A 27,229-nucleotide genomic window follows, 5' to 3' on the forward strand; every position below is an offset into this window, starting at 1 on the left:
GAGTAGCTGAGAAAATCTGGGAACTCTGGGGTCCTTGCTCCAAATACCCCATTTCAACTCACACTCCTCTGCTACCTCTGCTTCCATCATGTCCCTCAGATCCGGAGCTGAAAGCAGGAGAGGCCCGTCATTCTAGGTGACCCAGAGGCTCCTCCCCTCCTCCCATATGGAAACAAAAAGCTTATAAAGGGGGGAGGGGAAATCCTTATCAAAGGAGGGGGAAAAAAAGGAGGGAAAGAAAAGAGAAAATAACGCTTTGTTTTCTATTAAAATCAACAAAATGCAATATATACAGATATCACACAGACCTGGGCCCTGGGAGAGGAGGGTCAGGCCCAGTCAAGCATAGGGAGGAAGGGAAGAAGGGGTCAGTTCAGGGCTGGGGAGGGAGCTTCTCGGCCCCGTCCCCAGCCATCACTCAATCCTGCCTATGACTACCAGAAAAGGGGTGGGGGGGGTGCAGTCAGGCCTACCCCAGCCCCATCCCAAGAGGAGCAGGACTATACCGAGCTGAGGTCAGGAGTTGGGGGAGGGGGAGGGGGAGGAGGAGAAGGAGGAGGGGGAGGAGGAGGGACAGGGAGCCAGGTGGGAGCACACACCACAGGCCTCATCCCACTTTCTGGGGGTTTGAGGCCCTCACTCCCTGCTCGTAGGTGACCCGCTGGCTGATGAGGTATTGAGCGGCTTGCGTGGCCGCGGGGCTGCCCGTGATGGTGACCCGCCGGTTCCGCGTGCCTGGCAGGAACTCGCCCTTCTTGGAGATCTGGATGCGGGCGCCTGTCAGCTCCTGGTACTCCACCAACGTCTTGCCCCCCTTGCCCAGGATGGCTCCCACCAGGTTCTCAGGCACCGCAATCTCCACCAGCTCCTTGGCACTCTCGGCAGCCAACTTCTCCGCCGTCAGGAAGCCCCCAGCCGCCCCCGCTGCAGCCGCAGCGGCCACTAGCGGGCCGCCCCCTCCGCCGGCCCCGCCGCCCGCCCCGGCCCCGAGGTAGCCGTTGGCGGCCGCGGCCAAGGCGAAGGACCCCAGGGCTCCCGGCGGCGGGGGTGGAGGCGGAGCAGCCCCTCCCGCTGGCCCGGCCCCTGCTTCGCCGGCGTAGGACGCCAGGAGGTTGGCGGCCGCGGCGGCAGCAGGGTTGGCACCGGCGGCCACGGCGGCCAGGACCCCGGAGGCTGCGGCCGAGTTGAGGCCCAGGCCGAGGGAGTTGGTGTTGTAGCCGTAACTGGCCAGCGTGTTGAGTGCCGTGCTGATGGCCAGCAGGTCGGTGCCCGAGAAGGCAGGCAGGGCGGCCGGAAAGGCCCCCACGCCCGCCAACCCCGCCGGGCCCAGCAGGCCCGAGGCGGCGGCGGCCGAGGCGGCGGCGGCGGCGGGCAGCACGTCGGCGGGGCTGGCGTACGGCGAGCCGGTGGGGTTGGAGTTGGCCACTGGCCCAGCCACGTTGGCGTAGCTGATATTCAGGCAGCTGCTGCTCTGGGGATCTTCCTGTACCTTCTGCACGATGGCGCTCACAGCCTTGTGCACCTGCTCGGGTTCGCCGCTGACCGTCACCACGCGCTCCTGCAGGTTGATGCCCTCCGGCTTCTGGGACAGCTGCACCCAAGCCCCCGACTGTTCCATCACGGCCTTCACGGTCGCGCCCCCCTTGCCGATGATCAGGCCCGCCGTGCTGTTGGGGACGATCAGCTTGGCCTGCGTGGGGAGCCAGAGGGAGGGTCTTTAGGGGCGGGGTCATCAGAGACTGAACAGCAATATTCGTGTAAGACTGGCCATCTCAAGGCATTTGCCACCCCTGGCTCTCAAGTGTCCAAAATCAGACCTAGCAAGCCCCCTGGATATGCACCAGTATGGTCCTACCGGTTAGGAAAAAAAAATTTCTTTTAATCTAAATTAATTTTTTTGGCCACGCAGCATACAGGATCTTAGCTTCTCCATCAGGGATCGGACTTGTGTCCCCTCCAGTGGAAGCATGGATTCTTAACCACTAGACCACCAGGGAAGTCCTTGGTTAGAAATATTGACTTCCTTGGTGGTCCAGTGGTTAGGACTCTGCACTTCCACTGCAGGGGGTACAGGTTCGATCAGTGATGGAGGAGCTAAGATCCTGCACACTCTGCAGCACAGCTAAAAGAAAATAAATAAATAAAAATAATAGTGCAGAAATACTGAAATATTTCCATATTTATTAGTTAAAAGAAAAAAGGAGCTAGTACTCCAACTCCCCTCGGTAGCCTCTCAGCCACCCTGTCCTTGGGACCCCTGGGTCCTCCTTACATCCAGCACCTAAAAGTTTAATGGCTGACCCAGAGGGAGCCCGCTAGGACCCCACTCCCAAGCTTACAATCGTGCCCATGTCCTTCTATATCATTAAGTACTCTGACTCCCAGCCTCAGAAAAGGCATCATTAGTTTCACTTTACAGATGAGCCACCCAAGGCCTAAGAGGTGAAGGGACTTGCCCCAAGGTTACCCAGAAGGAACTGAAATTCAGCCTCATGGATTACTGCTCCATTGTGCTTTCCACCCCATGACATGGTCACCTGGATTAACCTTTCTGTTGTTATGGATTGAATTGTTGCTCCCACCCATCCTAATTCACCTCTTGAGGTCCTAACCCCTAGTACCTCAGAATATGAATGTATTTGGAGATAGGGTCTTTAAACAGACCTTGAAGATTAAGTGTGTTCATTAGGATGGACCCTAATCCAATATGGTTGATGTCCTTATAAGAAGAGACTAGGACACAGACACACAAATGGGGAGGACCATATGAATGCCTAGTGGTTAGAGCTCCTGGCTTTCACTGCCATGGCCCTCTGGGCTTTCATTGTCATGGCTCGGGTTCAATCCGTGGTTGGGGAACTGAGATCCTGCAAGCCATGAATATGGCAAAAAAAAAAAAAAGAGAGAGAGGAAAAAAAAGCCATTTACAAGTCAAAGACAGAGGCCTCAGAAGAAACCAACACTGCCAACACCTAGAGCTCAGATTTCTCCTGATTTCTCAGATTCCTCCAGAATCGTGAGAGAATGAAGTCTGTTGTTTAAGCCACCCAGTTCGTGGAACCTTGTTATGACAGCCTTAGCAATCTTACACATGAAATGTATAATCTTATCTGTGAAATGATGGTAACAGAGCTTACATCAGAGAAGATGGAGTAAACTGGTCATGTTATATGATGGTCCCCCTTCTCAGCTGTAGAGCAGCCCATCCTTTGCAGCTACACATCAGATCAATCTTAACTCCAGTGGGGATATTTCAAAACCAAACGTCTCCTTTCACATCTCCAAGAGCATTTCTAAACAGAAGTCCCTCCTTTCCAGTGCTTCTCACATCCCCCCAGACCTGTGGGCTCAATCCTTGGAAGCTCTCATCTCTGCCTCTCCTTTTTAACCCTTAAACCTGACCCCAGTGGTGTCTGGGAAATTGTGGAAGTGGTTTTGGTTGCCGAGAAACAACTGGGGGCAGATGCGGGCACTCAGTGGGCAGGGCCAGAGATGTTTGCACACAGTAACGTGAGAGTCAGTTCTTGGCAATGAAGAACTGTCACAAGTTCTGTATGACTTTTGAATGTCCCCCTGGACATTCATGCTGGTGAAAAGTCTGTTTATAAATCTCCCAACCCAGAACTGAACTTCATGCTACACGTTAAGTACCAAGTATTTTTTTCTTTTGCACAGTTTTAAGATCTATTGAAATTTTCAGGAATGTACCTACAGTATCAATAAGTCAAGATAAGGCTGTATTTTGTTTTGTTCTGAACTTTACCAAGAGTCGTTCATCATTTTAGAAAACTATGACATCATGCAAACTATTATATATAGAATGGATAAACAACAAGTTCCTACTGAATAGCACAGGGAACTATATGCAATACTCTGTGATAAACCATAATGGGAAAGAATATGAAAAAGAATGTATATATACAAATAACTGAATCATTCTGCCATACAGCAGAAATTAACATAATATAAATCAACTACACTTCAATTAAAAAAAAGAAAACCATGACACTGGTAATAACGCCATCTGTATCATTTAAGTCTCCAATACTACGCTCTGGATCACCATGTTTCTTGCTGTGTCACTCAGGCCATGTTAGGTGTGAGCAGCTATTTCATTATTTCTTCTACTGTGGCCCTGCCTGAGCATTTACATATTAAAATTCATCTTGCTAAGTGTTAGCCACTCAGTCATATCTGATTCTGTGCAACCCCATGGCTGTAGCCCACCAGGCTTCTCTGTCTATGGAATTCTCCAGGCAAGAATAGTGGAGTTGCCATTCCCTTCTCCAGGGGATCTTCCCCACCCAGGGATCAAACCCAGGTCTCCTGCATGGCAGGTGGATTCTTTACTGTCTGAGCCACCATATTAAAACTCATCTTATTTTATAACAAATCACCTTCCTTTCATTTCTCCTTTATGAAAAAATATTTAGGGATATAGGAAATGTACATCCGTACAGTGGAAGATTACAGTCAATTTAAACCAGTTGAAGGACTGATGCTTGCTACAACATGGATGAGCCTAGAAAACATTATGTTGTATGAACGAAGCCAGGCACAGAAGACCACATATTGTATAATTCCACTTATATGAATGTTCAGAACAGGCAAATCTATAGAGACAAAGGAGATTAGTGGTGGCTTAGGGCTGGGGTGGGGAGAGCTGGGAGGATTGAGGGGTAGTGTTTAAGGGGATCAAGATTTCCTTTTGAGGAAATGAAACTTCTAAAATTGATTGCGGTGATGGATGCCTGGCTCTGAATACAATAAAGCCGTTGAACTGCACACTTTAAATAGGTCCAACGTATTTTTGTGGATTATAAAATTGTTAAAAATTTTAGAGATGTAGATATGCTTTCTCTTTATATAAATAGGCTCATTGTATATATAATTTCAGAGAGTAAAGTGGGCATGGGAAAATATTGGGTTGGCCAATAAGTTCATTCCGGGTTTTCCATAAAATGCAATGGAAAAAAAAAAATGCAATGGAAAAACCCAAATGAACTTTTTGGCCAACCTAATATATGCAGGAGAAAGTGGACATTGGGTCCTTCAAACAATCAAACAGGGCTGAGAACTGCTGCTCTACATGCTCTGTTCCCTGTTGATCTCTCTGATTTCAGTCTTTCCTTCCTCTTGCTTAGTTCACTGCAGACACACCAGACTCCTCGCAGTCCCTCCAACTCGCCAAGCTGCACCCAGACGCAGGGCCTTTGCACCAGCTGTTCCCATACCTGGAGTGCTTTTCCCCGGAAAAGAGGGCTTCCTACTCTCTTCATTCATTGCACAGATGCACCCCCTCAGAAACCCCTTCCCAGCCCACCCAGATGATCAAAGCTCATGTGTGTTTATTTTACGTCTCCATCATGGATATCTTCAGATTCTATAACTGCTAATTTCACATCTCTCGTATGATGTTGAGTGGACCCCTCAAAAGTCCAAAATGAAACTCATCTTCCTCCTCAAATGTGTTTCTGCCACAGTCTTCATTTCAGCACAGGGAAAATGCATCCTACAACTACTTGGTCCCAACCTTTTGGAGTCTTCTCTTTCCTTTACACTCAACATCCAATCAGCAATTTTGTTGGCTCTGCCTTCAAAAATATATCCTAGATTATGCTAGATTAAAAGAGATTAAGAAGGTATAACAGCCAAATGCAGCACATGAACATTGAATCTTTAATAAAAATAATCTATACATGTAAAAGACATTTTAGACAATCTGAATATGGACTTTTTATTAAGTAATATTATGAATTCAGTGTTAATTTTTATAAGTGTGATAAAAGTAATATAATAATAGGAGACTATCCTTGTTTTGGGGAGCTATACACTGAAGTATTTAGGGTGAAGAGTAGTAAAATCTACAACTTATTTTCAAATAGATCAACAACAGGGACTTCCCTGGTGGTCTAGTGGTTAAGACTGCATGCTTCCAATATAGGGGGCACAGATTTGATCCCTGGTTGGGAAACTAAGATCCTGCTTGCCTCTCAGTTCAGTCAAAAAAAAAAAAAAATCAAGCTGATCAACAACAAAAAGAACCCCAAAGTCAATGTGTATGTCTGTGTGTAGAAATAAAGCAAATGTTAATAATTGGTGAGTCTAAGTGCAGTGTATAAGGAGTTCATTGTACTGTTCTTTAAACATTTTCCAAATAAAAAGTTAAGAGAAAAAAGGTACCCATACTTCCTTTCCTTTTTCTCCATCTTGTCTTCATAGTACTTTTCACTCTCTGACATCCTATACATTTTATTTATTTGCTTCTTTTCTGATTTCCCAGGGGAGAATTTAAGGTCCATAATAGTAGAAATCTTTGTCTTTATTGCTTACTGCTGGGTTCTCAGTGCCTAGACAAATGCCTGGCACATACTTAGCCAAGGGTGGGTGAATGATAGTAGGTACACATGCAATGATTGTTGTCCCCAGGTGCAGACCTGTTTTTAAATCCCACATCTGTGGTACAGCCACCTAGGAAAACAGTCTTGCAGTTCTTCAAAAAGTTAAACGTAGGTTTTATCATATGACCCAGAAATTCCACCCTACATATTTACCCAAGAGGACTGAAAACAAATATCCATACATTTGTTCATTAGCAGCATAATTCATAATAGCTACAGAGTAGAAACATCCCACATTTCTATCAATTGATGAATAATAAAAAAAAATGTGGTATATCCATACAATGAAGTATTATTTGGCCATAAAAAGAATGAAGTTTTGATACACACCGCAGTATGGATTTGGGCTTCCCAGGTGGCCCTAGCGGTAAAGAACCTGCCGTCAATGCAGGAGATGTAGGAGTTGTGGGTTTGATCCCTGAGTCAGGAAGATCCCCTGGAGAAGGGAATGGCAACCCACTCTAGTATTCTTGCCTGAAGAATCCCCAAGAACAGAAGAGCCTGGTGGGCTGTAGTCCATGGCGTCACAAAGAGTAGGACATGACTGAAGCGACTTAGCATGCATGCACGCACAGTATGGATGAATCTTAAAGACTTTATGTTAAGGGAAGGAAGCCCGACTCAGAATGCCACATTATATATCATTATGTATCCTTCAATTTACATAAACTATTCAGAATAGGCAAATCCATAGGCACTAAAAGTAGATCACTGGTGAAAGGGGCTGGGGCAGAGGCACTGGGGAATAGAAAATGACTATTAATGGGTATGGGGCTTTTTTGGGGGTGGTGAAAATGTTTTGGAATTAGACAGTGGTGATCAACGCACAACTTTGTGAATATACTGAAACCACTGAATTAAACACTTTAAAATGGTGAACTTTACAGTATGTGGACTATATCTCAATACAGCTGTTATTTTATAGAAATCACTGGAAAAAGAGAAGTCTGACAAGTCAAGGGGATATAACATTAGAATGTACAAAACCAGGCCTAAGAGTAAAGAGGGATTTAGTATGTGATACAGCATTTCAGAGCAACAGGAGAAGGATTAAAGCTTTCCATCCAAGAAATTGTGTTCAGTGAGGAAAGGTGAAAGCAAAAGCCTTCACCTCTCTGTGCCTCCGTTTCCTCACTGCTGACATTGACATTACCACAGCGGCTCTATTCAGGTCTTGGGGATATTCAATGACTAAGGTGACTCCATGGTGGTTGGCACAGGGGAAGCCCTCAGAAAACAGTAGCTGCCTTCACGATAGGCCCAGATTGCAAGACCACAGCATCTTAGATCTGCAGATGCAGTTCTATAGAATCCTGGATGTTAGAACAGTAGAATGTTAGAATAACATATTCCTCAAATCTTGGAATCACAGAGCCGTAGAATTATAAGTGTCTTAGAGCCAGAAGGACCTCAGAGACCATCTGCCTCAGACGTTTGCAAGTCTGGAGATTTAAAAACAACAGTAACAATAAGCAGCAGCAGCAGCAGCCACTAATAACTGTATAAAGTAGGTACTATTATTAGCACATGTTATAGATTGGGTGGCTCAGATAATAAAGAATCTGCCCACAATGCAGGAGACCCAGGTTCAATCCCTGGGTTGGGAAGATCTCCTGGAGAGGGAAATGACAACCCACTCCAGGATTCCTGCTTGGGAAATCCCATGGACAAAGGAGCCTGGTGGGTTATGGCTCATGGGGTTGCAAAGAGTCAGATACAGCTGAGTGACTAACACACATAGATTGGGAAAGGGAAGCACAGAGAAGTTAAGTAACTTGCTTAAGGTCTCACAGATGGTGACTAGTAAAGCCAGGATCTGATCTCAGGCCAGAGTTCATGTTCAGATTCCCAGGACTTCTCCCCAGAAATCTGGATTCAGTGGTCCCAGGTTGGGACTCAGGAATCTGTGTTTTAACCCAGATGATTCAGATACCAGCCAGGGCTGAGAACCACCCATCTAACCCAGAGGTGGCAAACTGGTGGTGCTCAGGCCACAGCCAGCCCAGCCACATAGTGTTTTAAAAACTGAGTCAACCTTGAAAAATCAATTGATTTCAAATATATTTGACTTCATTTGAAAAATGTAGAAGATATTATGGGAAAACCCAAACAAACTTTTGGGTCAACCCAACAATGCTCCGTCCTCATTCCCAAAGGGTTAAGAATCAAGTGGAGCTGAGCAGCAACTACCTGCTTTAGGGATAGCATGATACCTCTATGATAAGGCCACATCCTCACTCCTTTATGTTCCCTTTCTGAATTCCGGAGACATTTCAATTTATAATCCCCAATCTGACCCAGCTCCCCCACTGTAAAGAAAGGGAAACCGAGCATACGTAAGGAAGAAGACACAATGCAACACAGCAAGTCCAAGGCAAAAAGGGACAGACTTGCCTCCTGGCTCAAAAATCCCATAGTAACAACAATAGCAAACATTTTTGGATAACTGCTTTTCAAACATTAATAAACACTAGCTATTACCCTTAAATAGGTACCATTATAAATCTCATTTCACATGGAGAAATCAAGTCACTTGCTCAAGGTCCCGCAGGTAGGAAGTATCAGAATAAAATTCAACTCAACATCTGACTCGTGTCTGAACCTTCAGCCATTATCTCTTTCATTCTTTGAAGCCCCCGAGTAACAAGGCAGAGAAAAAAAAGTCCTGGTTCTATAACCGTTTGACTCCACTATTTCAGAGTTCCTGTGGCTTAGGGAGTGGAGTAAGACGCTCAGGTGCTAATGGTGCTGACCCCATTTTCCCTGCAACATGTACAAACTTTTGATGAACCCTGAGTCCCTAGCGGCCACGACCAAGGCGGAGGGGAGAGTCAGTACCTTCGCTTCCCTGCAAACTGTAGGGAAGCTGTGGCCTGCTGGTGGGAAGGGATTTAGGAGAGGGCCGGCTGGGCGCGAGGGGCGGAGTTGCTTCAGCACCAAGGACAGCAGCCGCGCTCCAAGCCTCAAGCTCGCAGGTTTTGGGGGGATCGTTCCGTTTCGCAGTATTCTACCAGGGTTTGCTGCCCACTGTTTCCCCACGAACTCACAGAAACTCAGACCCGTGGTCTGTCCCATCTCAGGGCAACAGGATTTCCCAGGAATCCCAGTTTCCTTTTACCGAGCCCCTCTCTCCTACTTCCAAGCAGACGTCTGTTCAGGAACCCTCACAAGTGGGCTGTCTGCCTGCTCAGGGATCTCGCCCGTTTGCATCTTGTGCACACGTATACGGGAGTGGAGAGAGGGAGAGCAAACGGGGAGTTTGCCGCAGCCAACTCCGTGCCCTGCTTCTGCTCGCCGGGTCAGGGCCATGTTGCCAGGGGCTTTGCAGGAAGCCCACCTCCCTGGTGTGCACAGGGGTCCTGGTAACCCGAGAAGCCCAGGAAGCGACTGATCGCTCTTGCACATCCCTCCGCCAAGGCTTCCTGATAATGCAGGCAACCGAAAAGCTCTGCCCTCCTCCTTCCATCCCTCCTCAAGAGGGCTACGTAGCAGAAAGACCCGCCTCCTCTCTTCCTAAGGAGACACCATTTTCCCAAAATGGTGGCTAAACTCCTATCCAGTAACTAATGAACAGAGTGGCTAACAGTGCTGTGTTGCCTATGGATGGGGCGGTTACTTCCGGTGAGAACAGGAAGTGGGAAGCAGGTGGTTTTGACAGACAATGGGATGAGGTGGAAGAGGGAAGGGGATCTGGTAAATCTTAGGAGGAAGGGATAAATAAGGGGATCTCGGTCAGATTTTCCCAGACCTTCATTCTCCCTCTGAATCAAATCATTCTAATAAGAGGTCTGGCGTCCTCAGGCTGACTCTCTTTACGAACCAATACCATGTATTTGATTGATAAATGTTTTATAGCTTATTCTGCCATTGAAGTAGTCTTTCCAGGTGGCTCAGTGGTAAAGAATATGCCTCCCAAACAGGAGATGAAGGTTCAATCCCTGGATCAGGAAGATCCCCTGGAGAAGAAACGGCAACTCACTCCGATATTCTTGTCTGGGAAATCCCTTGGACAGAGGAGCCTGATGGGCTACTGTCCATGGGGTCGCAAAAAATCGGACAGGACTTCACAGCCAAAAAACTACCACCATGCCATTGAACCCTCCTTGCAAACCGGTGACATGGAAGAAGTGCTTTCTCTCAGATCCCACCAGCTTTTACAAAAACCCAGCCTCTATCCCTGCTAACCTGCTTGGCTCTGTCAGGATTCATTGTGGTCTGGGGCTGAAGGATATTGACCACCTCAGGCTTGGTCATCGCTTGTGGGATTTCTCGGACCTTCTCGGCAATAAAGCTGTGCACAGCATTCAAGGCCTCTGCTGTGCCCTGTACCAGACATACTCTCTCTGTGGTTCCTGTTGAGCAAGGAAGAGAGGGGTCACACTCATCAGAAGGAGAGTGAGTGGAATTCCTGTTTTATTATCTTCACTTCCTCTCCCTCTCTTAAAACAAACCCAGGGGATGGAAGAATGATGCTTAAGTGCTTTGCTATGCCCACAACAGCCCTGGGCAAGGGAGACAGGGCTCAGCTGCCTCTTCCCAGTCCTTGCTGGCTCTCGGTTGCTTTGGCAACCATTCACTCACTGCCCCCCCCCCTCCACCTTCTAGAAGCCGAGAGCTCAGGCCTGCAATGGTTGCCACAGTAACTGGAACCCCCTTATCGGTGTGGCTGGCCGGGTCCTCAGCCCACCCCCAGGGGGATGAGGGACGAGGCCCCGTTGCCTTGGCAACCCCTGAAAGCCTGCAGCGACGGCCTCTGGGCTTTTGGAGAGGATGGGGAAGGGCTGGGGGATGGGGGAGACAGCAGAGAGGCCTGAGTGCCTGCCTGGACCCACCAGATGGAGGGCTGAGGGGTGGGGGAGAGCAAGGGTGGGGAGAGGGGAGAGCAGAGTGGGTCAAAGACAACTCATGGAAGAGTCGAGATGGGGATACAGAAAGGACGGCGGGGTGCCTCTGCTGGCGATTCTCCAGATATTTGTGGCGGTTCTGACCTGGGCATCCTTGGGGTGTGTGTGTGTGTGTGTATGTGTGTGTGTGTGTGTGTGTATTGGGGTGGGTAGCAGAGAGAAGAGGTGCTAATTCTAGGTGATGTTGGGATATATATGTATGAGAGAGAGACTCTGGGTGACACTGACCAGTGCAAACACATCTGTGAGGCTGTTTGGGTGAGTGTGTGTGTGTGTGCATGTATTTTCTTCGGCAGGACTGGCTCAAATATTATCTGTGTATGTATGTAAAAGAAAGAGCAGGAGAGACCAGGATACAAACAGACTGCATGACATAGTGATTTCAGTAAAGACGTTTGTGTGGGGGAGAAAGACTTTGGATGTCACTGTGATGTTCAAGGTTATGTACACTATTTGTAAGACGGAGCTGGGTGTGCACGGAGGTTTGGGAGTAAGAAACAAAGAATCCCAGGAAGTGACATTGAGGCTGTACGATGAATGCATAGCACTTGGAGACTGTATGACAGTGTGCCTGTGTGTCTGTGTGTCTGTGTTTGCATAAGGGAAAGAGATATCTGGATACCTCTGGGTGTTCAAAAGACTACCTGGACAAATGGTGTGCGGACTGCATATATATGTGCAAAGGCGCGTGTACAGGTAACAGGCAAGACACTGTGAATGATGAGGGTGAATATGAGGAAGAGAAAGAAACTGACAGGCAGACCCAGGTGTCAGTATGTAAGAATTGGTATTTGGAGAATTGATGTATTTGTGTGTGTGTCTGAGGGTCTGAATTACAGTCAGACAAAGAAGACTCCACCAGGACTGGCTGGGGTGAAGCTGTGAGTGCAGATGATACAGGCATGCTAGGTGTGGTATGGTGTGTGTGTGTGTCTCCCTGGGTAGGATTCCGTTTGCAGGACCAGTTAGCTCCCTGGGTCTATAAAGGGTCCTGAGTGCACCAGGCTCCATGTGCCTGCGTGTCTGGGACACTTGGGGGTGAGTGTTCAGTGTCCTGTGGGTATACCAGTGCAGCATGCTAGTGTTACACCCTGATCCCTCGCTTGCCGTCGTTCAGCCTGGCATGCCAGTCTCGCCGTGTGTCTGGGTGTCCCCGTCTTGGGTCACTGGTGTAGCTGACATCCCCCATGTCCTCTAGGCTGCTGTTCCTCACTCTTACTCCCCTCCACCCCAGAACAATGGCTTGGTCTGAGCCAAGCGTGAGTCAGCGCATAGGCTGCCTCCGTCTGGGTGTAAATAGGAAAGGGTGTGGGTCAGGGTGGGAACTTGGGGGGTGGGGTGGCCCCAGGGAGAGCCTGGCTGAAGTGGCCCCGCTCTCCATCTCTGTGAGGCTTCCTTCCAGCTCAGGGAGTCTGTGATCTCACACCCGCTTGCAGTTCTTAACTAGGATCCACAGGGGCTTTGGGGGACTCAGTTAAACCCTGAAAGAATATCTAATAATAACAGCTGGTGCTTATATAACACCAATTTCCGGGCATCATTCTAAGCACTTTTTATGTATATATATATATATATATATATATATATATATTTGTTCATTTTAATATATGAGGCAGGCGATATTATCATTCTTGATTTATTACTAAGGCACCTGCGTTTTGTCCAAATTCATTCAGCCAGTAGCGAAAAATCAGGGTTTTGAACCCATGTGTCTGGCTTCAGAGTCTGGGCTTTTAAACATTTAGCCACCCTGTGCTAAACTTGGTGTGGGTGGAGTGTGTGTGTGTGTGTGTGTGTTGGGGGGAGGCATACAATGATTGCAATTTTGCTTTTGTATTTTTGATGGTAAAAAAGAATAGGTAAGATATTAAACTTGGCCGCAAAGATGTTATAAATCAAAACATTTTTTTTAAAAAGTGTCTATATCTGTTTTTTTTCTGAGGTTAGGGTCTAGGGCTTCAGGTGGCTGTTTAAAATCTGAAGGAGTTTTAGAATCAGGAGAAGGTCTGGGTAAGCTACACAGAAGACTGCGTGGCTTGGGGCAGGTACCTGCTTCCTTCAGGGTCTAAGTCTCTCCAGGTATGACTCGGAAGGATTGAATCTGGAGCTTGGGGGTTTCTGTACCAAGGAGGGGGCACCCTTCGTGTGTTCTGCCCCTCACTTTGGGTTAAGGGCCACACAGATTTTTGTTTCATGGAGTAGATACATAAGTGCAGACATATGTGTGCGTGCATATGTGTGTGTGTGTGTGTGAGCTAACTAGACCCTTTCAATTTCTCCACGGTCATTTCTCACCTGTCCTCTCACCAGCCACAATGAACAACTAACCCCCACCCCGCAGCCTTTGAACGTGCTCTTTCATCTTCTCTCATCACACTTTACTGCTCTCTACCTAGCCCACTCTTATTATTCTGGCTTCCTCCTCCAGGAAGCCCTTCCTGATAATCTCAGTCTGGGTCAGGTGCTCTGTCTGGGCTCTCTCCATTCTCTGGGCTTCCCCAGTCCCAGCCCTGACCACCCTAAGTCATGACTGGTATTCAGTTTATCTTCCCTAGTGGGATGTGAGATCTATGAGGGCTAAGCTGGGGTGTCTCAGTCACTACTGTGTCCCCATCTCTGTCTGGCACGGGGCTGGCCTGAAGAAGATGCTCAGAGAATATGAATGAATGGAGGGTATCAGCCAGAAGCAGAGAAACACATGCGAGAGCAGTAGCATCTCCATCTCTTATGTTCCTCTGGGTCCTGGGAAGTCCCAGGGATAGGACTGGGATGTAGAGAGCTATGTCCTGCATCGCTGAGCCAGGAACCAGCACATGCTGTATGATCTGGAAGTTCCGAATGGGCTTGGAGGGTGGGGAGCAGGACTGGCTGCACGTCCAGGGGCTTGGGAGAGACGCTTAGCTCACGTTGCTTGCTTGAACAGTGTTTGGCCCAGGAGAGAGTCAGTGACTGGCTCATCCTTTGGGGTTCTCCGCTGCCTAGCCGGTGGGGTGTGTCACTGCGTTGGGAGGGGATGATGTGTGTTATGTCATAGAATGAGATCCAGGGGCAAGGAACCAAGTGTCCTTGGGTGGATGTCCTAAGCAGAGGTCCCATCTGTACCTTGTGGGCTAGAGGGGTGAGGGGAAAACTGGGCCAGGGTGGAAGAGAAAAGGGGGTTGTGCCAGGTTCCCTGGACTGTTCTCTAAACCTCTTGCCAAAGCTGCTTAGTGAGATGGGAGGCAGAGGGCGGGGTGGAAACAGGAGAGAGAGAGAGAGAGACAGGGAGAGAGAATATGAAATTGTCCTGACCCTGGGCTTCAGCTCTGGTGTTTGACCTAAAAAATCCAAGGGGATTAAGGATGAACTAGAACCAGCACTGGACCAAAGATGCAATTCAGGGGACCTTCCCTGGATTCCTAGATGTTGAAGCTCAGGCTTCAGTCTTGGGAGGGAGATATGAAGCGGGTGAGAGATATTGAGGGGGATTAGCGAGAGGGGAGGGGCCTGGACAATTTATGATTGGAGGAAGGGAGATAGAGCTGGAGAAGAGGCAGAAAAAAGGGCTGATTGTGGAGACAGAGGAAAAAAGACACGAGGAAGCTGAGACTTAGGAGAAAAAGAGGACTGTAAGGGGAGAGATGGGCAAGCAGGGATGGAAAGAAATGAGGAGCAACCCCACGCAGAGACTGACTACCCATTGAGGGGTGCTACTAAGTACTGGTTGAGTGGGTGACTGGAAAGAGATAGCTGGAGAAAAAAAGTGAGACTAAGAGGTGGAGGAAAAGGAAAATATGGGGAGAGAGATGGGAAGACAGAAAGGGAAGGGAAGAGGAGGGGACAGAAAGGGAAAAGCAGAGACGGACAGACCAGCTGGGCGGCTAAGAGAACAGAGATGGGGGACCTCCAAACGGAACCAGAGAGACAGAGGAGAAACAGGGCAGGGGGAGACAGAGAGAAGCCAGTGGGAGTGGAGACTCAGGGAACAAGAGATGAGAAAGTCAGAAACAGAATGAGAAAGGGACCGCCCTGGCTGCCCAGTGGTTAAGAACTCTGCCCTTCCAGTGCAGGAGGTGCGACTTCCATCCATGGCTGGGGAACTAAGATCCCGTGTGCTGTGTGGCTCGGCCAATGGGCAAGAAAGAAAGATGATAGAAACAGAAAAAGACATGGAAAGAACGACACAGATGGAGAACCAGTGTGACTCAGATCGGGTGAGATGGGGTGACAGAGAAATCCAAAGGGGAAGACTGAGGGTCTGTGTAACAAGGATGGCTGGCCCCCCAAGCCTTGAGGGACACCCCAACACCTGCCTCCTTGGCCAACCCCCCCAGCTCCTCCAACAGACCCAACGGGGCAGGTGTGTGGGAATGGGTACATCTGCCACCACATCATGCAAATGAGCTCATGAATATGCAGCAGCCCATTGTCTTGCCCTGCCCCCACCCCCATCTGCTCGGGCCTGGCCCCTGGGGCCCAGGGCTGCTCAGTCCCCTTAGCCGGAGGAGGGGAGGCCCCCTACCACTCTCACTGCCCCTAGGGGAGCCTTCCCCACTCCTGGAGGGCCCAGATGGGAGGGATGGGAGGCCGGAGCAAGCGTGCCCCCGGGGTTGGGGCTCACCCGGATAGAAGTCTTTGGACTTGGAGAGCTTGATGGTGGCTCCCGTCTCCTTCTGCAGCTGCACGATGGTCTGCCCACCCTTGCCGATGATGGAGCCCGCAGCGTAGCTGGGGATCAGCACCTTCAGGAAGTATTCACCTTCCTCTGCAGGGGCACACAGCAGGGAGGGGAGTCAGGAGAGAGGGGTCTTCACTTTTGGATAGTACCTCTTGGGAGGCACTGGCATGGGCTGGGCTAGGAAACCCGCTGGGATCACAGTAACATACAGGAGCAAGGACTCAAGAAAGTAGCAATAGGGAAATAATACACGTAATGATTTTCATTCTCTCATTCATTCATTCCACCAAGAATTCCTGAGCACCTGCTATGTGCTTGGCACCATGCTAGAGAAACAGCCATGAAGAAAACAGACAAAGGTCCCTGATTTCGCAAATAAGGTCAAAAGAGATTCAGTGATTCAGCCAAAAGCATACAGTTACATTCTTCTAGAGCAGGGGAGACAAGACAGTGCATTTCATGTTGTCGGATGGCAGTAAGTACCAAGAAAACAAAAAGAGGCAGGAAAGAGGATGGGGAGTGTAGGTGCTGGACTGTCCGATCTGGTGACCAGGAAAGCCCTTCCCAAGAATACAGCATTCTTTGTCGAACAGACACTTCCATAGTACCAAATACACACTAGACTCCGTTCCAAGTAATTTACAAATATGAGATCTGTTCATTTTCACACTGATGCTAAGAGGGAGGTATTTAAAAAAAAACAAAAACATTCCACAGATGAGGAAACAAAGGTGAAGGATTTTCTCCCATTCACATAGCTAGTAGATGGTGTCACATATGTGCTCAGCTGCTTCAGTCGGGTCCAACTCCTTGCAACCCCGTGGACTGTAGCCCGCCAGGCTCCTCTGTCCGTGGGCTTCTCCAGGCAAGAATACTGGAGTGGGTTGCCATTTCCTTCTCCAGGGGATCTTCCCAACCCAGGGATCGAACCCACATCTCTTGCATCTCCTGCACTGGCAGGCGGATTCATCACCACCACCACCATCTGGGTACCCATCAGGTACCACCTGGGTAGTGGTAGAGCTGAGGTTTGAATCCCACCTGGCTCCAGAGTCCCTGCTCTGAACCATTAAAATACACTGTCTCCCAGCTGTGGAGGAGGGAACAGAGCAGAACCACGTGGCCATGTGGAGGAAGGGCAAGTGCAAAGGCCCTGGGGTGAGGGTGTGCCTGGGTTGTGAGGGTGAGATGTCTAGTGGGGCTGGGGCTGAGTGAGACAGGACAGTGGGAGGAAATGAGGGCTGAGAGAGGTGGGGATGGTGGTGGGGTGTTCAAGCTTGTGGACCAAGGTGGTTTTTCTTCCAGGTGAGACGGGAGCTTCGGGAAGGCTCTGAGCAGAGGAGTTCAGTCACTCAGCTGTGTTCGACTCTTTTGTGACTCCGTGCGCTGTAGCCCATCAGGTTCGTCTGTCCATGGGCTTTTCCAGGCAAGACTACTGGAGTGGGTTGCCATTTTCTTCTCCAGGCAATCTTCCCAACCCAGGGATCAAACCCGTGTCTCCTGCAAGTCTCCTGCATTGCAGGTGGATTCTTTACTGCTGAGCCACCAGGGAAGCCCCATCTGTGATGTCTTAGGTTTTAAAAAGATCCCTCTGAGGCCCATGAGGGGAGCAGACTGTGACAAGCATGGGTGGAAGAGCCCAGTGAAGAGGCAACTGCAATAGTCCAGGCAGGAGGTGACAGTGGTCTGACTGGTGGAAGCAATGAGGCGGGAGGGGAGCAGAAGGCTGGACTCTGGAGACGCTCTGACACTCATTACTGACCTGGTGCTGTGTTGAGTGCATTGCTGGCTTGATCTCACCCATTCCTCACAACCTCCCAGTGAGGAAGGGAAAATGAGCTCCATTTTTATTATTTTTTTATTCTTCCATTGCAATATGTGCTTAGTTGCTCAGTTGTGTCTGACTCTTTGCAACCGCACAGAGCCCACCAGGCTCCTTGGTCCATGCAGATTCTCCAGGCAAGAATACTGGAGCGGGTTGCCATGCCCTCCTCCAGGGGATCTTTCCAACCCAGGGATCAAACCCAGGTCTCCCGCATTGCAGGCGGATTCTTTACCATCTGAGCCACCAGGGAAGCCCAAGAATACTGGAGTGGGTAGCCTTTCCCTTCTCCAGGGGATCTTCCCAACCCAGGAATCGGACTGGGGTCTCCTGCATTGCAGGTGGATTCTTTACCAGCTGAGCTACCGGGAAGCTCCCTCATTGCAACATAGTTTATATATATATATGTTGTTGCTTAGTCACTAAGCTGGATTGGACTCTTTGTGACCCCATGGACTGAGGCCCACCAGGCTCCTCTGTCCATGGCATTTCCCAGGCAAGAATACTGGAGTGTGTTGCCATTTCCTTCTCCATTATTTTTTTTTTCCCATTATTTTTTTATTACTATGTTTTACTTATTTTTTATTTTTATGTTTTGATGTGGGCCATTTTTTAAGGTCTTTATCGAATTTGTTACAATATTGTGTCCACTTTATGTTTTGTTTTCTGGGTGGTTTAGCTCCCTGACCAGGGGTTGAACCCACACCCCCTCCATTAGAAGGCGAATTCTTAACCACTGGACCAACAGAGAAGTCCCCTCCATTTTTACATAAGGGGAAACTGAGGCGCAGAGGGGCACAGAGAAGGTACCAACCCAAGGGCACCAAGACAGTTGCTGGGTTGAGATTCAAATACAATTCTGATTCATTCTTGGTCCACCCATGCCTAACGACTCTTCCCTGCTGGCAGCTGAAGACCAGTATGCACCAGGACAGCCTCCAAGACCTTGAGGCAGGAGGCAGCACCAAGAGTCCTTAATGAGGCTTTGGTCATTCTTTGTTATCAACCAATTTTCTTGGTCATGTGTAAAGCACTTTGTTAATGCAGTCTCAAGGCAACTGCCTAACCTCTGCGATCTTCTAATCAAAATGTTGCCCCCACCACCACCCGTTTCCTCCCAGGGGAAAAATTCAGGAACCTTCTGAGTCTGAATCTCTCTGTGATTTGGCCCCGCCCTCTTTTCCAGCTTCACATCCTTACCTTTCTCCCGGCACACTAGACCCACCTTCCTTTCTGCTCCTCAAACTTCCCTCCTCCCTCCCACCTCAGGGCCTTTGCACATTCTCTTTGTCTAGAACTCCGCGCCCCCAGGTGGCTCAGTGGTAAAGAATTCACCTGCCAGTGCAGGAGGCACAGGAGACCCGGGTTCGATTCCCGGGTTGGGAAGATTCCCTGGAGGAGGAAATGGCAACCCGCTACAGTATTCTTGTCTGAAGAATCCCATGGACAGAGGAGATTGGTGGGCTACAGTCCACAGGGTCGCAAAGAATGCGCCTCCCCCAGTGAATTCCTCTTGTGCTTCAGGTCTCCTCTCAAATGTCCCATCTTCTTAGAACTTTTCCTGGAACCCTAGGGAGAGGATGGATCTCTGTTTTCTGCCTTCAGAAGGATGTACCACAAAGTCCAGTGTGGGCCATGTCAGTGAAGCTCTTCCTCATGTCCAGGGACTCACATAGCGCCCAGCCCATAGCAGGCATATAATAAACCCTGGGAAGGGCTTCCCTGTTGGCACGACTGGTAAAGAATCCGCTGCCAACACAGGAGACGCAAGAGACACAGGTTCAATCTCTGGGTCAGGAAGATCCCCTGGAAGAGGAAATGGCACCCCACTACAGTATTCTTGCCTGGAAAATTTCATGGGTAAGAGGAGCCTGGTGCGCTACAGTCCATGGGGCCGCAAAGAGTCAGATGCGACTGAGCAGCGACTGAGCACACACAAATCCTGGGAAGAAGACGGGACAAGCCAGGCCGTTTGGTTTCCGAAGCTTAAGGTCTTGGACCATCATCCCCCAGTGGTTTTTTTCTTTTAAGCAAAGGAAATGTAGTTTCAACGTCTCCAGTGAAACTCCAACATCCAGAGCAGATAAAAGAGAAACTGCTCTGTTAGAAGGATGGGGCAGGGTCCTGGGGGCTGGGAGCCCTGCTCATCTCCACTTGGTCCCTTAAGATTGAAAGTTCTGGGTTCCCCGGCAATTCCCTGGTGGTCCACTGATTAGGACTCTGTATTTTTCACTGAAGGGGGCACGGATTTGATCCTTGGTCTGGGAAATAAGATCCTACTTTGTTGCATGGCATGACCGAAAAAAAAAAAAAGAAAGAGAAAGAAAATTCTGGGTTCCCTGCCGTGTGAACATGGAGGTATGGGGGCAAGGGGCTAAATGTGGCTTTTCAGGCAAGGGGAGGAGGTCCAGAATTAAGGGGTTTCCTTTAGTCCAAGGCAATCCTCTTAAACATGCCTAATCAGATCATTAAGCCTATTAGGTAATTAGCCCCCCAGGGTTCCTCTCCATCCATCTTCCTAAGCACCCCCCCCAACAAATGACTTCCTTCCCTGAGCTCACAGAGGTGGCCCCTTGCCTGCCCTTCCCCTCAACCGGACACAGAGATGGGAGCCAGTTCTCCATCTTTGGCAGGTTTAGAAGGATGGGGAGGGTTTTCTCACAAGAACTCCATCCTCTTTCCTTCTTTGATTTCATTCCCGATCTTTTCTCCAGCCAGGGCCACTTCCTCAGCTTCCCCCCTGAAGACGGTTCTGAAGAAACCTGGGGACATCCTCACGTCCCTCACTCACACTTCCTCAAGTTTTGTCTGAGAATCTCTGAATGAAATGACAGAAACAGCCCTCAACTGAGTGCGGACTTCTGTCACGGATGGGTGGTGTGGCCTTGGGTGAGTCGCCTCACCTCTTTGGGCCTCTGTTTTTTCATCTCTAAAATGGGGACAGGACAGCGCTATCTTCTGGGGTTAACTGTCATTCATTCAATGCTAATCCGTGGAGTACTTAGGATGGTCTCAGGCACGTAGACCACTTTAGAAACGTCGGGTATCAAGACATCACCATCACAATCATCATTTTTACTATTACCTATTTCATGAACACAGGCGAAGCTCCTATCGCAGTGTCTGGCGCACACTAGGTGCTCTATCAATGGGGAAATGAGCCTCAAAGGTTTGGGGTTTTGTTAGGAAATAGGAGGATGGGGGGACGCCACTTCCTTCATCACCTCTCCCCAGGCTTCTCCCTGCTTTTTGGAGGAGGAATGTGTTCTCATTGATAAGAAATCAGGCTCTGCTTCCACTTGCCCTCCAGCATCTACCTCTCTTCCTGAATTGCTGCATCCCTCTGTACTATTATTTCCTTGCTTTTTCTCTCCCTTCCTTCCTTTCTCCCTCCCTCTCTCCAACAAATCCTTCCTGAGCATCCACTACGTGCCAGGCCTTGTTTTAGATCCTGGGGACACAGCAGAGAACAAGACAGACAGTCCATGCCTTTTAAGTCCATTCCCTCTTAAAATGTAAATGCATCTATTTAAAGAGGACGTTGAAAAAAATCATTGCTAATAGAGTTTGAAGGACTGGTTATACTTTTTTCCTCCCAAAGTACATTCATCTAAACCCAAAATGATTCCCCCGAAAAAGTCTGTCCATGGAATCCCCACTTAAACCACTTTGTGGGTGCCTGGTGGTCCCTATATCAGACTAGTGGAAGTTTGGAGGCCCCTCCTCAGAGGTCAGGGTCCTACAGAGAGTGACCAGCCGAGACCTCCCACCTGTAGAAGCTCAGAATTCTGAGGTCCTGGAGTCCCCATGGCAGCCCATAGTCTGCTCCGGCGCTCTGCAGAGTCTTCTCCATTCCCCATTGTGGGAAGCTCACCTCCTTCAGGAAGGAGCCAGGCTTCTATCTACCAGCCTGCCTTGAAGCAAAGGGCAGATGCGTGACGTCAGCCGAACCCGGAAGCCCCGGGACCTCACACATCCCACCCTGTTTGAATAACCAAGGTTCTGCCTGTGAAAAAGTTCTTTCTACTGAAGCAAAATGCCAGCACTTTCCACCTGCCCACCCTTCCCCCACTCCCTTAGCTTTTCCCTGGGGGTCCAGCTAGTTGCTCCCTCTACAGAGGATGGCAACTAAAGATGCCAATTTCAGCTCTCCTGGTTCCCCTCTGCTGCAATTTCAATATTTCCACTTTGGGATCGGGCTGTCTTTCCTTCTTATAGTCATTCTGCGTTTCTGGTCTCCTCCACTCCCATGTCCCTGCTCCTCAGGAAAGCTTATAAAGGCTTCCAACAAGGAACCAATACTCCTCTACCTCCATAAATAATGTTGACTTACCCAAGAGATTTGGGGTGCTATGAATGGGTAGAGTAGCCCTCTTTTTTTTTTTTTGGCTGTGTTGTATGGCTTGTAGGATCTTAGTTCCCTGACCAGGGATTGAACCCATGCCCTTGGCAGTGAAAGCATAGAGTCCTAACCACTAGACCGCCAGGGAATTCCCAAGAGTGGCACTTTTTACTCAGCACTGACGCTGAACGATGGTTTGGGTGCAGGAGAGGGGGCTGTTCACGACAAAGCTAGGACAGAAGTGAATGTGGCAGAGGTGGGGTTTTTGGCGACTGTATGTTTGGGCGGAATCTAAGTAGGGGTGTTGTACTCATGGTACCTGCTCTTGTGTGGGGGCAGGGGTGGAAGCATCGATGTGTTCTGTGGAGGTCTGAGGAGGCTGGGGTGGGATGCTGATATTGTCATTGGGAGTGTGTAAGGATGCTGGTGGTGGAAAAGAGACCGGGGGTGTGGCTGGTACCACTGAGGAGGGGCGGGACATTGGTGGGTGATGTCTTTCTGTGAATGATGGTGCTGCCCATCCTTGCGAGAGATAGAATACAACCGAGACATGCTTCTGAAGGGATGAGATGCCGAGAGGTGTAATGCTGTCTTTGAGCTGTGACGCTCTCTCCAACAGAGAGATGGACGGGGCGTGATTTCCTCTGGGCGAATCACCAGTGGATCGTGAATCAGGAGCGTGACATTCTCCATAGCAATAATAATAATAACGACGGCTGTTGTTTATTGAGAGCTTACTATCTGCCAGACCTGATACTGTGTATCAGGCATCTTGCTGAACTCACACAACGGCACTGAACCCACATACACACTCTCACTGAACCCACACAACAGCCTGGAGTGGTAGAGGTGGATATTACGGTTCCCATTTTCCAGATGAGGAGACTGAGGCTCGGAGCAGTGAAAGAATGCGCCCAAGGGTCACACACCAGGCACGTGACAGTGACAAGATGAACCTCGGAGGCTCTCACTCCAGAGCTAGTAACCTCGGTGATAACTGTGTTAAAGATCGAGGATCTCAGGAGCAAGGCCTGGCTGGTGTCAGCTATGGTTGGGCTGTGAGGTCTGTGTGCGTGTGTATGGGGGAGTTGATGTTTCTGTATATGTGGGGGTGACAGAGATGGGAATACAATCAGGTGTATAGGGGGCAGTCTAGTGGCATCTTAATAATCTGGGGGACTTCTCTGGCGGTCCGGTGGTTAGGATTCTGTGCTTTCACTGCCGGGGCCTGAGTTCGATCCCTGGTTAGGGAAGTAAGATCCTACATGCCTCATGGTAAGGCCAAAAAAAAAGAGTTATCATCTGTACTCAAGGGGGACGCTCTTTGTTACTGTGCCATCAGACTGGGACTGTGTTTCTCTGATGAATTCCCAACTGGAGTCTCCACTCAGCCTCTTCATTCAAGCCTGCCTGTCCTTAGTGCCTCGTCTCCCTCCCAACGACGTCTGCCAGCCAGTCACAGTGGCCAGAAGCCGCTTTTAACAGCCACCATCTCCTCTACCAGCCCCTAAGCTAGCCCCCTGGGCAGGAGTTCAGTCTGCTGGGGCTAGAATGACTCACTGAGCAAGTGCCTTATCCCCTGAGCCTCAGTCTCCTCGACTGAAAATGGGGTTCACTATAGTGTCTACTCATGCGATGGAGCCAGCCTCCCGAGTTCAAATCCTGGCTCTGCCCCTGATTCGCTGACTAACCTTGGGCAAGTTAATTAACCTCTCTGTGCCTCAATGTGTCACCTATAAGATGGGTAACATAATAGGATTGCAAGGATTATTAAACGATTGGTGAGTGCCAAGTGTTTTCCATAATACTTCTGATGTACTGTGGCACCATAAATGTCATTGTTACAATTTATTATTATTATTATCACATCATAGAGTGTTGGGAGAATTAAATGAAATACTGCATGTAAGGTATTAAGCAATAAAACTGGTAGCTACTATCATCATTCTGATTATTTTTATTTCCCCATTTGGCAGATGGTGACACTGAAGCTCAGAAAAGGAGTGAGGTTGACCCAGCATCCCACAGACATGAAAGTATTATTGGAAGGAGCCCTCAATTTTGAGATGAAAAGTCCTGGACGCTTGCCCAGCTCTGCCCCTGAGCATTTCTGTAAATGGAGGACTGTCCTTTCAAATCTCCTGGCCTCAGTTTTCCCTGGGCCAACAGACGGAGGTGGACGAGTGGGGAGGACAGGGTCCCTAAGGGTCCACCCTAGTTTCCCCCCTGCTGCAGGAGGCAGGACACACGGGCTGGTTGAGCACATGGGAACCAGGCAACCCAGGGTTGGAGAGATCCCAGTTCCCCCACTTATGAGCAGTGTGACTTCAGGCAAGTGGCTTCATTTCGCTGAGCCTCAGTTTTCCTCATCTGAAAAAGCAGCTCAAATCATCTCCCCCGAGGATTGTATTGGGAGATTTCCCCATGTTTCCGAGCCTGAGTCGTAGTAGGTGCCAAACGCTAGGACTTCACCGTCCTTGGCAGCATTCACTGTTAAATGGTGCTGTTTTGCTCTGACTGCTCAGATTGTGAACATCTCAGCCCATTTAAGAGAAGACAGGGATGAGATCTCTCCCCTCCCCCCAGCAGGGGTGGGGCTGGACCACCGGACTGGGCTCAGGACTGACCGCCTGGGTCCCCGAACCTCCCCAGGACTGGGAATGGCAGTGAGGCAGGAAGGAGGCAAGGAAGTGGCCGGGACACATTCATGCGTGTGCTGGGGGTGGGGGAGCAGGAAGAAGGACAGGAAACTCCCTCCCACCCCTCCCCCAACTTCCCTTTCCTCCAATTTCTGCTGGACACCCTCAAAGGCAGCCAGGGGTTCCCCGATTCCTATCTCACCTGGACAGGGGTGGCAGGGGGCTGGGATGGGAGGAAGAGATTCAGCTCCCCATCATCTAAGGAGAGGAGGTGGGAGGTCCCCACCGCACCCACTAGAAGAGTTGCGCTCTGCCCCAGGCCACCCCTTTCCCATCCGGAGGAAGAGGCCAGAGGAAGCGTTAAGATTTTGGCCAAGGTGACCGCTGGGAGGGGCATGTCAGCTCTGGGGTCTCGCTCCTTCCAGGGAGCTAATGGGCTGGGCTCTCCGAGTACCCTGACAAACCCTACCCCATGGAAGACATACACCTAGAGTTCCCAGCTCAGCTTTTATTCTCTGGTCCACATACCTCTTCACACACACACAGTGAGGGTCCCTCTTGTCTTCTACACACACCCCTTCTGTGTTGTCAAACATTCAGCCATCACACACACACACACTCCCTTGTCATACGCACAGAGAATCATCCACGCCAACCATTTCACACACAACCCCTTGTTACACATATACACACACTCGGGTGTCACACACAGACCTTCCCTTTTCACACCCCTTGGGTGTCACATGCACACGTTCCTGCTCCCTGTCACATGGGCCCCCATCCTTCCCTCTCCTTGTTACACACCCTCGTGAATTTCACCCAGCCTCTCCCCCGTCATACACCCACCTTCCCTTGTTGCACACACCCCCTCTGATGTCACCGTTGCACACCTCCATGTGTCACACCCAGCCACAGCCTCTCTGGAGTCACACCCACACTCTTTTCTTGTCATATACCCTCACCAGCTTCTCCTGGTCCCACCCCACCCGGGACACGCCTGTGTCACACACACTGAACTGCCGCCTTCTCATCCACACGGCCTCTCATGGTTCATACCCAGAACCGGCCCATTCGGCAGCCCACACACACCCCCTTGCATGTCACACAGACCCTCTCACTCATGTGTCACACTCTTCCACAGTCCCCTCTGGGGTGACATGCACATACTTGTCACACATACCCCTCCGAGGGTCTCAAACATGAAGCCCAGCCCCTTTCATCTCTTACACACACACACACACACACACCCTTCTTCCTGTCATATCCATGATCCCTAATGTCACACATCCAGGCCTTACAGGGCTCACACACATACACATGAACACATACACGCACCTGTCCCGACCACACATTCTCTCACTGAGCTTTCCACACCCACCTTTTCCCCCATGTCACCCAACACACGCACCCAGCTTGTCCCCAGCACAATCCCGCCCGTGGCCCACACATGCCTCCCTCGGGCGCAACCCTGGCTCAGGACATCCCCAGGGAGGCTCCGGGTCCACAGGCCTCCTCAGCTCCTTCCCCTCCCCCCGCCAGGACACGCCAGGTCGGGGACACCCCTGCCCCGAAACGGTCACATCACACACCCCTCAAGGACACAGAGACACCCGCTCGGAGGGACCCACGCCCCCCATCCTTCGCGCGCCCCCAAGGACACTTACCACCCCCTCCCCCTCAGCCCCTCTCATCGCAGACAAAGCTCCCGGGCCGGGGCCCGCGGCAAGAGGGGGAAGGGGGCCGGTTCCCTCCCCAACTCCCCTCTCCTTTCCCCAGTCTAGGGAGGGGCGCCCTTCCCCTCCCCTGAGCCCTTGCACCTGCCATTTGCGGGGGAGGACGGTGGAGAAAGGCGAGGCCCCCTGCCCGCTCCCCCACGCCGAACCGCAGCCCTTTCTCACCTCCCGTGTTGCTGCGCTTGGTGCAGACCACCTCGGGGGGCGTTTCGAGGGGCCTCTTGCGGGAATCCGGGGCCTCGGGCTCCATGGGGGGGGCCTGGGGCGGCGGCTGCTGCTGCTGCGGCGGCTGCGGCGGCGACGGCGGCGGCTGCTGGGGAGGCTGGGGCTGCGGCGGCGGCGGCGGCGGGGGCGGCGGCGGCTGCGGGGCCGCGGAGGCCGTGAAGAGGCCGTGCACCGCGCCGGCGGCCATCATCCTCATGGTGGGGGGGGGGGGCGGGGGGACGGGGGAGGGGGAGGGGAGGGGATGTGGGAGGGGGAGGGGGCGGCGGCGGCGGGATGGGGGAGGGGGAACCCCGGAGAGGGGAGAAGGGAGGGAGCTGGTTCTGGGGGGCTGACAGAGCCCGGAGAGCGGATGTGAGCGGGACGGGAGGGAAAAGGGGGTCTCGGAGAGGGCCCTGAGAGAACTGAGGGGTGGGGTCTGTCGCAAGATCACAGAGGCCGGGGACTGGCCACGCCACTGGAGGGGACGGGACCCCTTTCTTTGCTCCCCGGGCAGAGGGCCGAGCCCC

The 27,229-nt window shown here is 50.5% G+C and overlaps 1 protein-coding gene across 1 annotated transcript; it reads right to left on the reverse strand.

The window, feature by feature from the left end:
- Nucleotides 1–26,790, reverse strand: NOVA2 (NOVA alternative splicing regulator 2). Its single transcript, XM_061135925.1, has 4 exons — nucleotides 26,664–26,790; nucleotides 15,906–16,049; nucleotides 10,587–10,753; nucleotides 1–1,690 (listed from the first exon to the last, which is right to left on the reverse strand). The coding sequence occupies exons 1-4, from the start codon at nucleotides 26,746–26,748 to the stop codon at nucleotides 608–610; spliced, it is 1,479 nt and encodes a 492-aa protein (XP_060991908.1). The 5' UTR covers nucleotides 26,749–26,790; the 3' UTR covers nucleotides 1–607.
- Between the last annotated feature and the right edge of the window lie 439 nt (nucleotides 26,791–27,229).

The sequence above is a fragment of the Dama dama genome, chromosome 4 (assembly GCF_033118175.1).
Source record: "Dama dama isolate Ldn47 chromosome 4, ASM3311817v1, whole genome shotgun sequence".
In the NCBI taxonomy this organism is placed as follows: domain Eukaryota; kingdom Metazoa; phylum Chordata; class Mammalia; order Artiodactyla; family Cervidae; genus Dama; species Dama dama.